The sequence below is a fragment of the Lepidochelys kempii genome, chromosome 8 (genome assembly GCF_965140285.1).
Source record: "Lepidochelys kempii isolate rLepKem1 chromosome 8, rLepKem1.hap1, whole genome shotgun sequence".
NCBI classification, from domain to species: Eukaryota; Metazoa; Chordata; order Testudines; family Cheloniidae; genus Lepidochelys; species Lepidochelys kempii.
This window is the reverse complement of record NC_136387.1, coordinates 54,510,083-54,523,858: the sequence shown is the minus strand read 5'-3', so window position 1 is coordinate 54,523,858 and position 13,776 is coordinate 54,510,083. Positions and strand designations below refer to the sequence as shown.

The 13,776-nt window shown below is 50.6% G+C and overlaps 1 protein-coding gene across 1 annotated transcript in view; it reads left to right on the top strand.

The window, feature by feature from the left end:
- Window positions 1-221: 221 nt before the first annotated feature.
- The window catches only part of SHCBP1L (SHC binding and spindle associated 1 like), a 67,137-nt gene continuing 53,582 nt past the window's right edge, over window positions 222-13,776 (top strand). Inside the window, exons 1-2 of the mRNA XM_073356620.1 lie at window positions 222-527; window positions 1,937-2,086. Of these exons, the coding sequence (XP_073212721.1) occupies window positions 282-527; window positions 1,937-2,086 (396 nt within the window). The 5' untranslated portion in view covers window positions 222-281. The remainder of the gene's footprint in view (window positions 528-1,936; window positions 2,087-13,776) is intronic.

The window sequence follows — 13,776 nt, the reverse complement described above, 5'->3', positions numbered from 1 at the left end:
GCCCCGCCCCCGTGCTGCGACGGGGTGGGGCACGAAATAGGAAATCTGAGAGCACAGAAGAGACATTGAAGCCACACCCCGTCACCGCGCAGGAGGAACCTCGCGCGCGCGGCTAGTTTAGAGAAAAGAGCAGCGCACAAGAGGCGGAGTCTTGCTAACGGTTGGTGGTCACGATCCAGATCCGCCATTGGCTGGGTGTCCCGCGCCGGCCGCCCATTGGCTGTGGTTCCGGCTCGGCGGGTAACGGCTCGGGGCCGCCAGGCGCGTGGCTGTCTGAAGCAATGGCCTCGAGTAGCCCCGAGGAAGGGGCGGCCGAGGTGGACCCGGCCTTGGGTGAGAGTTCCAGCTCATGGCCAGCTGGGCCCTCGTCCGGCGCTGGGCGGAGCCGGCGGCCGCTCCTTGCCAGTCAGGGCGAAGAAAAGGCGGAGGCCGACCCATTGCCAGCCCAGTACCCGTCCCACCTGGGGGCCGTGCCAGGGCGGGACAAGGTGGCCTTGTACTGCGACAGGCTGCTGCGGGGCTGCAAGGTGAGCGTGGCCCGCGCCCGTGAGCGCAGCACTGGCTGGGGCAGGCGGGGAGTTCCCTGGAGGCCGCCTGCGAGGGGAGGGGTTTCTTTGGGGGGGTGGGAGGGGGTCTTCAGGGCACACGAAGAGGCGAGGCGCGCTCAGCCCCACGCGTGCCCGTCCTCGGACGGTAAACCGCTCCAGCTAACGAGAAATCCACAGCAGGGACCATGCGGACATGCCCTCCGGCCGCTGCCCCCGGAAGGCGAGAGAAAGAGTAAAGAATATAATGGAAGAGGGGAGCAATCGAAACGAAGGGAGGAGAAAATGGCAGATGGAAAGGGGAGGGGCCGGGCAGAAAAATAAAAATCCAAGAAGCGGCAGCTGTAAGGTTAGAGAACACTGGTGCAGAGTGCCACGGTGTTTACGGGGCTTGTTAGTTCCGAGACATGAGAGAGACAACATAAATGATATCTTTTATTGGACCAGCTTCTGTTGATGAGAGTCAAGTTTTCCAGCTTACACAGGTCCTGAAGGGGAGCTTGATGTAGCTTGAGAGCTTGTATCTCCTTCCAACATAATTTGGTCCAATAAAATACATTAGAGCACCCACCTTGTCTCTCATGTTATTTACTAGCTGTGTCAAGTCTACTTCACCATGGTGTTAGTACAAGAAACTATTGACATTTTATTTCTCAGTAAAATAAAATAAATTTCCCATCTGTGGGAAAAGTTGCACACTTCACAGATATGAAATAATCTCACCACCCTAAACTATGTCATGTATCACTCAACTGGCATTTATTTAAAAAAAGGATGGTGGTTCATAGTAGTGCACAGAGCCTTAGTCTTCCCATATATTGTCTTTTGATGGTAAGTTACGCTTTAGAATAGTGAAGCTTGACAGAATTAATTGAAAGGCAATTCAGTGATCCCCACTGTGCTGTTTTGAGAAAGTGTTACCTCCTTTCTTAGTTATAATGGCTGTCTCTGATAAACTGGAAAGCTATTTAAAAACCGTCCTCTTTCCCTAAAGAGTAGCAATATAATACAATTTCAGAATTTGGTTATTATTTGTCAACACATTCACTCACAAAACTCTGATTTAAAGTAATGAATTAATTGTGTACTGTATTTAATTTTAACATTGTCAGTTAACTTTTTTTAAAGTATTTTTCCCTCCCACTGGGTTTCGCTTTTTTTTTTTTGCTTGTTTTTTCTTTCCTGTAAGAGAGTATACTCTCTCTCTCCCCCCCACCCCTATGATTTTTTTCCTTCTTCCTCCTCCCCATTATATCCTTCTTCTCTGCTGCCCTTAGCGTGATATTCAACAACTTATGAATTACTGTGAAGTTTTATATGAATTTAGTTTTAATTAAAAGTGCAGTGCCTTTAAGATAGGTGAGTTTTTTTTCTCGTCATTCATGTAATAGGCAGAAGATGCCAATGAAGCAATGAGTAAATATCTTTTGGAAAAATTGAAAATGAAAGAAAAATGGCTTGGAGTCTGGAAGACCAATCCAGAGCTTTTCTTCATCAATTCTGAAGACGTCCTTATACCTTTTGTTGGAATACTTGTTGAAGTAATTTTCCTTTTTATTTTTTCATTCTAGTTAGTTGTCATTAAAATAAAGCATTTAGGTTTTTAAAGTTTAATGGAAAAAATAAATAAAAATAACCATAGCATCTTGCACACTAATTATCATTGAGTTTTTTCAAATTTCTCAAAGTTCTCAAACACCTGTGTTTTCAGATCTCTATATAGTGTTGAGTATTCAGCTATTCTTCGAGTGCTTGTTCATGTCCATTCCAATCAGGTGTGTGCGTGTGCACGGGCCTGGAAGATTTTTCCCATAGCAGCATCCATCAGGTGCCACCCCTTCAGTTCCTTCTTACCGCCAGTGACGGTTGCCTAGAACTTCCTGTAGCCCTTGCTTAGCAAGTGCATTCTATAGTTCTCTGTATATAGTTACCTTAGTTATTAATAATTAGAGTTTTTAGTAATTAGAGTTGTTGGGGGTCCCTCCCCATTCTGACTCCCCAGAGCCATTGTATGCTGCAGTCCCTGGGGTTTAAAAACTGTGTGGCCTGGGCGAAGTGCATGCGAAGAGCAATCCACATTCCTCATGTTTATGGTGCTTACGGGAGGGTCACCAAAAGGATCGCTGTAAGATCTGCCGCAAGTTCCGCCCTAGAACTGTTAAAGAAAGGGAACAGCAGCTTAAGGTGATCCTCCTGTAGGCAGCTGTACGCTCCCATTCTGACCCAGGCTCAGGGGACCCGGCTCCTAACACATTGTCCTCGACACAGAGCGTCCCAGCACTGTCGTCAAGCTTGGCACAGAGAAAAGACTCGTTCCAGGATTCTTGGCACCGGCACAGCACCTCATGAGGCCCGGCTGAGAGCAGGCACTGATCCCACTCGCTAGTGCCTCAGAAGAAAAAGAAGCTGGACAGTCGGTCACCTCTGGCTAAGTCCAGAGAAATGAGACCCCAGGCGGGCCACAGCTCTGGATCCCCTACTGGGGCCACATCAACTCCTGCCCAGGCAAGGAAGTTGAGTCCAGGTCCCCCACGGTCACCAGTCCCTACAGGCCAGTAGCTACAACTCCCTTTGACGCTGGAAGCTTTTGAAGCTGCTTGGAACCTGCAGCACCTTACGGCACTGTTCTCACCCCTAAGGAGGAAAGAACCTCTCGTGCTGGTAGCCCCGCCCTGCCCCCCAGCACAGTCAAGAGGGAAGCCAGCTGTGATGTCCAGGCGCTCCCCCTCTCCATGTCCCTCAGCACCGGCCCACGCGGACAGAGAGCCTACCTGCTCCCTGAGCTCTCCTTCTCCTCCGTGATTTTCAGTCTTGGAGACCTTGGAGTCAGAGTCCGACTCCTTCTGATCCAGGAGAAGGAGGAGCTGAAGATAGAGGTCTGAGAGAGACAGGAGAGAGCCCCAGGTGTGGCCACCGCAGTGGCAGAATCCACCACAGTGGCCATTCTGGACCCCCGGGCCTTTCATCAAGGCCAGGGAGGGACCCAAGGTCACCACTGTGCTGCGTTTTCTGTCGCCTCAGCCACCTTCATCCCACCATCGTCTATGCAGCTTCCCTTGGCACCTGCCCATATGCCAGTGTCTCCGGCCGTGGCGCCAGCACCAACCTTGGCACCACTGACTTGTCTGACTTCAGCTCCAGCACAGATATTGATACCGACTACAGCGCAGGCACTGACGACCCTGGCACAGATACCAGCGACGGGCCTGCCACCTTTGTCGGCGCAGACAGGGGGATTTGCACCAGCTCCATTGATGGTTCCTACGGTCTTACTGATGGTGGCGCCAACACCGGGTTCAACGTGCACAGCCCCAGTGCTGGTGAGCGCCCCATTGGCACTGATCCTGCCCCGAGTGTCACGGGGTCCCCTGGGGACGGATGGCATGAACATCTGCCTCTTATAAGTGCCTCCTCCTCATCGTTGCCAGACAAGGCATTGGCGGATACAGCCATAGCCCCAGCACTTGAAGACAACAGGGTGCTGCAGAAGTTGCTGTGAAGGGCTGCTCAGAGACTGGGCATTAAGACCGAGGAGGCTGATACCGTGGTGGACATCCTCGCTCCCTCAGGACCTTCTCGTATTGCCCTACCACTGATTAAGACTATTGTGGATGCTACCAAGACCCTGTGGCAGACCCCAGCTTCCTTGCTGCCCCCTCCCAAGCACAATGAGAGGCATTATTTAGTGCCCTCCAGAGGGTACGAACATTTATACCCGCAGTCACCCTCTGACTCTCTTGTTGTGGACACTGCTAACCAGTGTGAGAGATAGGGTTTCCAAGCCCTCCCCAAAAAACAGGGAGGCTAAGCGACTAGACCTTGTCAGGAGAAAGGTCTATTCTACAGAGGGTCTGCAGTTCCGTATTTTGAACCAACAGGCCATCGTCAGCAGGTACTCGTATAACACTTGTATGGCGATCGCCAAATTTACGGAGCTCCTCTCTTCGGACTCCCGAGCCGAGTTCTTGGCCTTGGTGGAAGAGGGGAAGCTAGTGTTCCCTCCAGGCCATGTTGGATGGTGCAGATACTGCCACTAGGGTCATGACTATTGGGGTGGCCATGAGAAGGGGCTCGTGGCTCCAAGTCTCGGGGCTCCCTTATGAGGTCCATCAGACTATTCAGGACCTCCCATTTGAGGATGTGACTCTTTTCTGAAAAGACAGACAAGAGGCTACACAGCCCGAAAGACTCATGAGCCACCCTCAAGTCTTTGGGCCTGCACACTCCCGTCATGCAGTGGAGACACTTCAGACTGCAACCTCTTTTAAGATTCCATCACCAGAACTGCCAGTATGGTTCTCGGAGGAGGAACAGGAGTGGCAGGAGGAGACAACACCTGTCTTCAAGCCAGGGCTCTGGCCAACCCAAACTGCCTTCTGGCCCTAAACTGTCCTTTTGACGGAGCGGTCGAGGACAGCGCACCAGATCAGAGACTGGATCTACTCCACCTTACCTTTTCCTCCTGAGTGTCTACTGTGCATGGTCCCACACTTTGGACCCCTGGGTGCTCCGCACAGTAGAGAGGAGATACTCCATCCAATTCTGTCCCCTCCCGCCCTTCTACCCTCCTTCCCCGTCCCTCTTCAGGGACCCTTCTCACGAGCAGCTCCTTATCCAGGAGGTGTAGTCGCTCCTATCACTAGGGGCAGTGGAGGAGGTTCTTCAGGAACACAGGAACGAGGGCTTTTATTCCTGGTATTTCCTAATATCAAAAGCCAAAGGTGGCATCAGGCCTATCCTGGACCTGCGAGAACTCAACAAGTTCATGAAGAAACTCAGGTTCCGCATGGTCTCCTTGGCCGCCATCATCCCCTTACTAGATCCAGCAGACTGATATGGCACCCTTGACTTGAAGAACGCATATTTTCATATAGCAATCACTCAGCCCCACAGGAAGTACCTCAGGTTTGTGGTCAACAGAACCCACTACCAATTTACGGTGTTCCTGTTCAGCCTGTCAGCAGCACCTCGAGTTTTCACCAAGTGTACGGCAGTCGTCACCGTGTTCTTGCGAAGGTACCAGGTACAGGTATTTCTGTACCTCAACCACTGGCTGATTGAAGGCTGCTCCAGGACCCAAGTGGAAGCTCAGGTCAGATTCAGCAGAGCCACCTTTGACAGCCTGGTCTACTTCTAAATGAAGCAAAATCGACTCTGTCTCCTGTCCAGACAATAGAGTTCAAAGGGGCAGTGCTGGACTCGACCGAAGCCAGGGCATACCTGATGGAGGCAAGGTTTCAGGCCCTCAACAATGTAATTAGAGGCTTCAGACAGTTCCCTCCCACTACAGTGAGGAACTACCTGAAACTTCTCGGACACATGACTGCCTGTACCTACGTGGTGCAGCATGCCAGACTCAGGCTTTGACCACTTCAGTTGTGGCTCAAGTTAGTGTATCGCCCAGCCAAGGACAGCTTGGACCCCAGGATCGTGATGCCTGCCTCACCTGGTCCTCGACTCCCTCCGGTGGTGGATCGACGCTCAGGAGGTATGCTCAGGGGTTCCCTTTGCCGTCTCTGTCACTGGTGACGGATACGTCAGACTTGGGCTGGGGAGCTCATCTGGGAGACCGCAGAACTCAAGGCCTCTGGTTGCAAGCAGATTTGGGTCTCCACATCAATGTCAGAGAGCTGAGAGCGGTGTGCGTAGCATATCAGACCTTCCGTCCTTACCTAACCAGACAATGTGTATCAATCATGACGGCCAATACAACAGCAATCTATATGAACAAACCGGGGTGCATGCTCCTCTCTCCTGTAGCAGGAAGCCCTCATGCTTTGGGACTTCTGTGTACAACATTCAATACATCTGCAAGCATCGTACCTCCCTGGGGTACAGAACAAGCTGGCGGACTACCTCAGCAGGTCATTTCACAGCCACAAGTGGTTCCTTCCCCAGACATCGCAATTTCAATCTTCCAGAGGTGGAGTTTTCCCCAGGTGGACCTTTTCGCCATGCGACGCAAGAGGAAGTGCCAGTTGTTCTGCTCCTTCCAAAATCACAGCCCGGGCTCCAGCACGGATGTTTCATTCCTCCTCCATTGGGAAGGTTCTCTCCTATACGCCTTTCCACCCATACCACTTGTTCACAAGGTGTTCTCAAGATCTGCACAGATGGAGCTCAGGTCATACTGATAGCACCGGCCTGACCCTGTCAGCACTGGTACACACACATCTCCTAGACATATCTGTGGGAGCCCCGATTACCTTGCCACTCTTCCCAGACTTTCTCACACAAGATCGCAGGCGTCTCCAACACCCGAACCTCCGGTCACTTCATCTCATGGCATGGAAGCTGCATGGCTAAATCCGTTGGAGCTTTCCTGTTCAGGCCAGGTTAGACAGGTCCTCCTTGGCAGTAGGAAACCCTCTATGAGAGCCACATACCTTGCCAAGTGGAAAAGATTTTCAATCCAGTCGGCACAGCACCATTTGCCCCTGAACTACCTCCTTCATCTGAAACAGGAGGGACTCTCGGGTGCATTTAGCCGTCATCTTGGCCTTCCACTTGGGCGTGCAGGGCTGCTCTGTGTTTGCTAACCCCATGGTAAGATGATTCCTAAAAGGGCTCGACAGGCTATACCCTAATGTCCGTCAGGCTATCCCTGCCTGGGACCTCAACTTGGTCCTCTCTAGGATCATGGGGCCACCCTTTGAACATTAACAACATGCTCCCTGCTCTACCTCTCTTACAAGATGGCATTTCTGGTAGCGATAACCTCGGCCAGGAGGGTGTCTGAGCTGAGGGCCCTAACATCAGACCCTCCCTATGCTGTGTTCTATAAGGTCAAGGTTCAGCTCAGGCCTCATCCTGCTTTCCTCCTGACGGTTGTGTCACAGTTTCACATCAACTAGGGGTATGTCTACACTATGAAATTAGGTCGAATTTATAGAAGTCGGTTTTTTAGAAATCGTTTTTAAATAGTCAATTGTATGTGTCCCCACACAAAATGTTCTAAGTACAAAAGGTGCATTAACTTTGCGAAGTGCTTCCACAGTACCGAGGCTAGCGTCGACTTCCGGAGCGTTGCACTGTGGGTAGCTATCCCACAGTTCCCGCAGTCTCCGCTGCCCATTGAGATCCCAATGCCTGATGGGGCAAAAAACATTGTCGCGGGTGGTTCTGGGTACATGTCATCAGGCCCTCCTTCCCTCCCTCCCTCTGTGAAAGCAACGGCAGACAATCGTTTCGCGCCTTTTTCCTGAGTTACCTGTGCAGATACCATACCACAGCAAGCATGGAGCCCGCTCAGCTCACTATCACCATATGTCTCCTAGGTGCTGGCAGACACAGTACTGCATTGCTACACAGCAGCAACCCATTGCCTTGTGGCAGCAGACGGTACAATAGGACTGGTAGCCATCATCATCATGTCCTAGATGCTCCTGGCCGCGTCGGTCAGGAGTGCCTGGGCAGACGTGGGTGCAGGGACTACATTAGGAGTGACTCTACCAGGTCACTCTCTTTAGTCCTGCAGGCAGTCTTGTTGTACCATCTTATAGTGAGCAGGCAGGAAGTATGGATGGCTAGCAGTCCTATTGTACCATCTTCTGCCGAGCAGCCAAGAGATGTGGATGGCTTGCAGTCCTTCTGCACCGTCTGCTGCCAGCCAAAGATGTAAAAGATAGATGGAGTGGATCAAAACAAGAAATAGACCAGATTTGTTTTGTATTCATTTGCTCCCCCCTCCCTCCCTCCCTCCCTCCGTGAAGTCCTGCCTGAAATGTGAGAGGGAGGGATAGCTTAGTGGGTTGAGCATTGGCCTGCTAAACCCAGGGTTTTGAGTTCAATCCTTGAGGGGGCCATTCTGTGTGACAGTTGTTTTTGTTTCTCCTTGATGTAAAGCCACGCTCTTTGTTGATTTTAATTCCCTGTAAGCCAACCCTGTAAGCCATATCGTCAGTCGCCCCTCCCTCCGTCAGAGCAACGGCAGACAATCGTTCCGTGCCTTTTTTCTGTGCAGACGCCATACCACGGCAGGCATGGAGCCCACTCAGATTTGGCAATTAGGAGCACATTAAACACTACACGCATTATCCAGCAGTATATGCAGCACCAGAACCTGGCAAAGCGAAACCGGGCGAGTAGGTGACGTCAGCGTGGTGACGAAAGTGATGAGGACATGGACACAGACTTCTCTCAAAGCACGGGCTCTGGCAATGCAGGCATCATGGTGCTAATGGGGCAGGTTCATGCGGTGGAATGCCGATTCTGGGCCTGGGAAACAAGCACAGACTGGTGGGAGCGCATAGTGTTGCAGGTTCGGGACGATTCCCAGTGGCTGCGAAACTTTTGCATGCGTAAGGGCACTTTCATGGAACTCTGTGACTTGCTTTCCCCTGCCCTGAAGCGCAAGAATACCAAGATGAGAGCAGCCCTCACAGCTGAGACGCGAGTGGCCATAGCCCTGTGGAAGCTTGCAACGCCAGACAGCTACCGGTCTGTTGGGAATCAATTTGGAGTGGGCAAATCTACTGTGGGGGCTGCTGTGACGCAAGTAGCCAATGCCATCAAAGATCTGCTGATATCAAGGGTAGTGACCCTGGGAAATGTGCAGGTCATAGTGGATGGCTTTGCTGCAATGGGATTCCCAAACTGTGGTGGGGCCATAGACGGAACCCATATCCCTATCTTGGCACCGGAGCACCAAGCTGCCGAGTACATAAACTGCAAGGGGTACTTTTCAATAGTGCTGCCAAGTACTGGTGGATCACAAGGGACTTTTCACCAACATCAACGTGGGATGGCCGGGAAAGGTACATGATGCGCGCATCTTCAGGAACTCTAGTCTGTTTCAAAAGCTGCAGGAAGGGACTTTATTCCCAGACCAGAAAATAACCGTTGGGGATCTTGAAATGCCTATAGTTATCCTTGGGGACCCAGCCTACCGCTTAATGCCATGGCTCATGAAGCCATACACAGGCAGCCTGGACAGTAGTCAGGAGCTGTTCAACTACAGGCTGAGCAAGTGCAAAATGGTGGTAGAATGTGCATTTGGACGTTTAAAAGTGCACTGGCGCAGTTTACTGACTCGGTTAGACCTCAGGAAAACCAATATTCCCACTGTTATTACTGTTTGCTGTGTGCTCCACAATATCTGTGAGAGTAAGGGTGAGACATTTATGGCGGGGGTTGAGGCGAATCGCCTGGCCGCTGGTTACGTGCAGCCCGACACCAGGGAGGTTAGAAGAGCACAGGAGGGCACGGTATGCATCAGAGAAGCTTTGAAGACTAGTTTCATGACTGGCCAGGCTACAGTGTGACAGTTCTGTTTGTTTCTCCTTGATGAAACCCCCCGCCCCTTGGTTCACTCTACTTCCCTGTAAACTAACCACCCTCCCCTCCTCCCTTCGATCACCACTTGCAGAGGCAATAAAGTGATTGTTGCTTCACATTCATACATTCTTTATTAATTCATCACACAAATAGGGGGATAACTGCCAAGGTAGCCCAGGAGGGGTGGTGGAGGAGAGAAGCACCGGGAGGGGTGGGGAGGAGGGAAGGACAAGGACACATAGCACTTTAAAAGTTTAAAACTTTAAAACTTATTGAATGCCAGCCTTTTGTTGCTTAGGCAATCCTCTGGGGTGGAGTTGCTGGGTGGCTGGAGGCCCCCCCACCGCATTCTTGGGCCTCTGGGTGAGGAGGCTATGGAACTTGGGGAGGAGGGCGGTTGGTTACAAAGGGGCTGTAGCGTTGGTCTGTGCTCCTTCTGCCTTTCCTGGAGCTCAACCATACTCTGGAGCGCATTAGTTTGATCCTCCAGCAGCCTCAGCATTGAATCCTGCCTCCTCTCATCACGCTGCCGCCACATTTCAGCTTCAGCCCTCTCTTCAGCCCACCACCTCTCCTCCTGGTCATTTTGTGCTTTCCTGCACTCTGACATTTTCTGCCTCCACGCATTCGTCTGTGCTCTGTCAGTGTGGGAGGACAGCATGAGCTCAGAGAACATTTCATCACGAGTGCTTTTTTTTCACCTTCTAATCTTCACTAGCCTCTGGGAAGGAGAAGATCCTGTGATCCTTGAAACACATGCAGTTGGTGGAAAAAAAAGGGGGGGCAAGTGGTATTTAAAAAGACACATTTTATAGAACAATGGGTACACTCTTTCACGGTAAACCTTGCTGTTAACATTACATACACAGCACATGTGCTTTCGTTCCAAGGTCACATTTTGCCTCCCCCCAGCGCGTGGCTAGCCCCCCCCCCCCACTCCCTGTGTCTAACAGCGGGGAACATTTCTGTTCAGCCACAGGCAAACAGCCCAGCAGGAACAGGCACCTCTGAATGTCCCCTTAAGAAAAGCACCCTATTTCAACCAGGTGACCATGAATGATATCACTCTCCTGAAGATAACACAGAGAAATAAAGAACGGATGTTGTTTGAATGCCAGCAAACATACACTGCAATGATTTGTTCTACAATGATTCCCGAGTACGTGCTACTGGCCTGGTGTGGTAAAGTGTCTTACCATGGTGGACGGAATAAGGCTGCCCTCCCCAGAAACCTTTTGCAAAGGCTTTGGGAGTACATCCAGGAGAGCCGCAAATGCCAGGGCAAATTAATCATTAAACATGCTTACTTTTAAACCATGTATAGTATTTTAAAAGGAACACTCACCAGAGGTCCCTTCTCTGCCTGGCGGGTCTGGGAGGCAGCCTTGGGTGGGTTCGGGGGGTACTGGCGCCAGGTCCAGGGTGAGAAACAGTTCCTGGCTGTTGGGAAAACCGGTTTCTCCGCTTGCGTGCTGTGAGCTATCTACAACTTTATCATCATCATCTTCTTCGTCCCCAAAACCTGCTTCTGTGTTGCGTCCATCTCCATTGAAGGAGTCAAAGAACACGGCTGGGGTAGTGGTGGCTGAACCCCCTAAAATGGCATGCAGCTCATCATAGAAGCGGCATGTTCAGGGCTCTGACCCGGAGCGGCCATTTGCCTCTCTGGTTTTCTGGTAGGCTTGCCTCAGCTCCTTAAGTTTCACGCGGCACTGCTTCGGGTCCTTGTTATGGCCTCTGTCCTTCATGCCCTGGGAGATTTTGACAAATGTTTTGGTATTTCGAAAACTGGAACGTAGTTCTGATAGCACAGATTCTTCTCCCCATACAGCGATCAGATCCTGTACCTCCCGTTCGGTCCATGCTGGAGCTCTTTTGCAATTCTGGGACTTCATCATAGTCACCTCTGCTGATGAGCTCTGCATGGTCACCTCTGCTGATGAGCTCTGGCCAGCGTGGCAAGCTGCAGGTGACCATGCAAACAGGAAATTGAAATTCAAAAGTTTGTGGGCCTTTTCCTGTCTACCTGGCCAGTGCATCTGAGTTGAGAGTGCTGTGCAGAGCGGTCACAATAGAGCACTCTGGGATAGCTCCCGGAGGCTAATACCGTCTAATTGCGTCCACAGTACTCCAAATTTGACCCGGCAAGGCTGATTTAAGCGCTAATCCCCTTGTCGGGGGTGGAGTAAGGAAATCGATTTTAAGAGCCCTTTAAGTCGAAAAAAGGGCTTCATCGTGTGGACGGGTGCAGGGTTATATCGATTTAATGCTACTAAATTCGACCTGAACTCCTAGTGTAGACCAGGGCTAGGACATCTTTCTCATGGTCTTCTACCCTAAGCCACATTCCAGGGGCAGGGAGCAAAGACTCTACTCTCTGGATGTCCGCAGGGCACTGGCCTTTTACATCGGGAGAACAAAATCGTTCATGAAATCAGTCCAGTTGTTCATGGCAGTGGCAGACAGGATGAAACGTCAGCCTGTGTCATCCCAATGCATTTCATCATTCATAGGTTCCTGTATTCGTGAGTGCTACAACCTGGCAGGTGTTCCTGCACCTCCAATCACTGCACACTCCACCAGGGTGCAGGCTTCATCTACAGTGTTCCTGGCCCAGGTCCCCACTCAGGAAATCTGCAGGGCGGCGATGGGGTCCTCCATACGCACTTTCTCCACGCACTATGTGATAGCCCAGGAGACCAGAGATGATGCAGCTTTCGGACAAGCACTACTCCAATCAGTGGACAACTCCGATCCCACCTCCTAAACTTGGGCTTGGGAGTCACCTGATGGGAATGGACACGAAAAAGCACTTGAAGAAGAAAAACGGTTACTCACCTTCTCGTAACTGTTATTCTTAGAGATGTGTTGTTCGTGTCCATTCCAATACCCACCCTCCTTCCCCTCTAGGCGGCAAGAAGGAACTGAAGGGGTGGCGGGTTGGCAGGGCCCTATGTTGAGCGCCATGAAACTGTGACTCCAGGTGGTGCCCAGACTGACCAGACGGATGTTGCTATGGAAAAATCTTCCGGCCACCGTGCACACACACACCTGATAGGAATGGACATGAATACCACATCTCGAAGAATAACAGTTACGAGAAGGTGAGTAACCGTTTTTTCAGGTCCTCCATTTGCGCATGCTTTTGGAACTATATTCATTCACTAAAATTTTCAAGTGCAGAAACGGATATAGTTTGAGCTATTGTGTATGGTAGTCAGATTGTAGAAAATAACATCTTTGTATACTCTGCCAGTCCGTATTTCTGAAATTTATAGAGAAGCTAGTTGGAGTTTTATCAGTTCACATACCTATCATTATTCCATTGTGGCAGCTTGGATAGGAATCTTATAGCCAACTTTTTTGAGAGGTAACTGTTGGTCACTCACCTGCAGTGTGAGATCCTTGTGGACAAGCATTGGAAAAGAGGCTATTTACCTTACAGAAAGTGAACTTAGAGATGCTTTGGTCCACACAGATTTCATGACCCTTCCTTCCCCACTGATTTGGAATCCTTATGGCAGGGGAGTCCCAGCAATCTTCCACAAAGAAGCTAAAATCTAGGAATGAAAATCCTGCAAGATAGTGGTAAACAGCAGAATTAGTGGTAAACAGTTTTCCTATTTCCCCAGTTTCATTCTGGAGGTGTGTACAGCTCCTGGTGAGACTTACTGAGCTTCTCCTGACTGATAACTACACAAAACTTCATGGGATTTGAACTGCTATCTAGCTATGGAGTAGTGTCTTTGTTCTTCTCCCAACTTTATGGATATAATCACTTCACTGCTTGGGGATCCTGGTATGCAATACGATCTCTTTGTGTTTCTTCTGAGACTGGTTCAAGTGCTTGTAATTGCACGTTGGTCTCTGAGAACTGGAAAAAAAGCATACCTATATCCTGTTTCCTTGAATTTGCAGGTTGGAGGATAACGGTAGGGACAGGATTAGACTATCA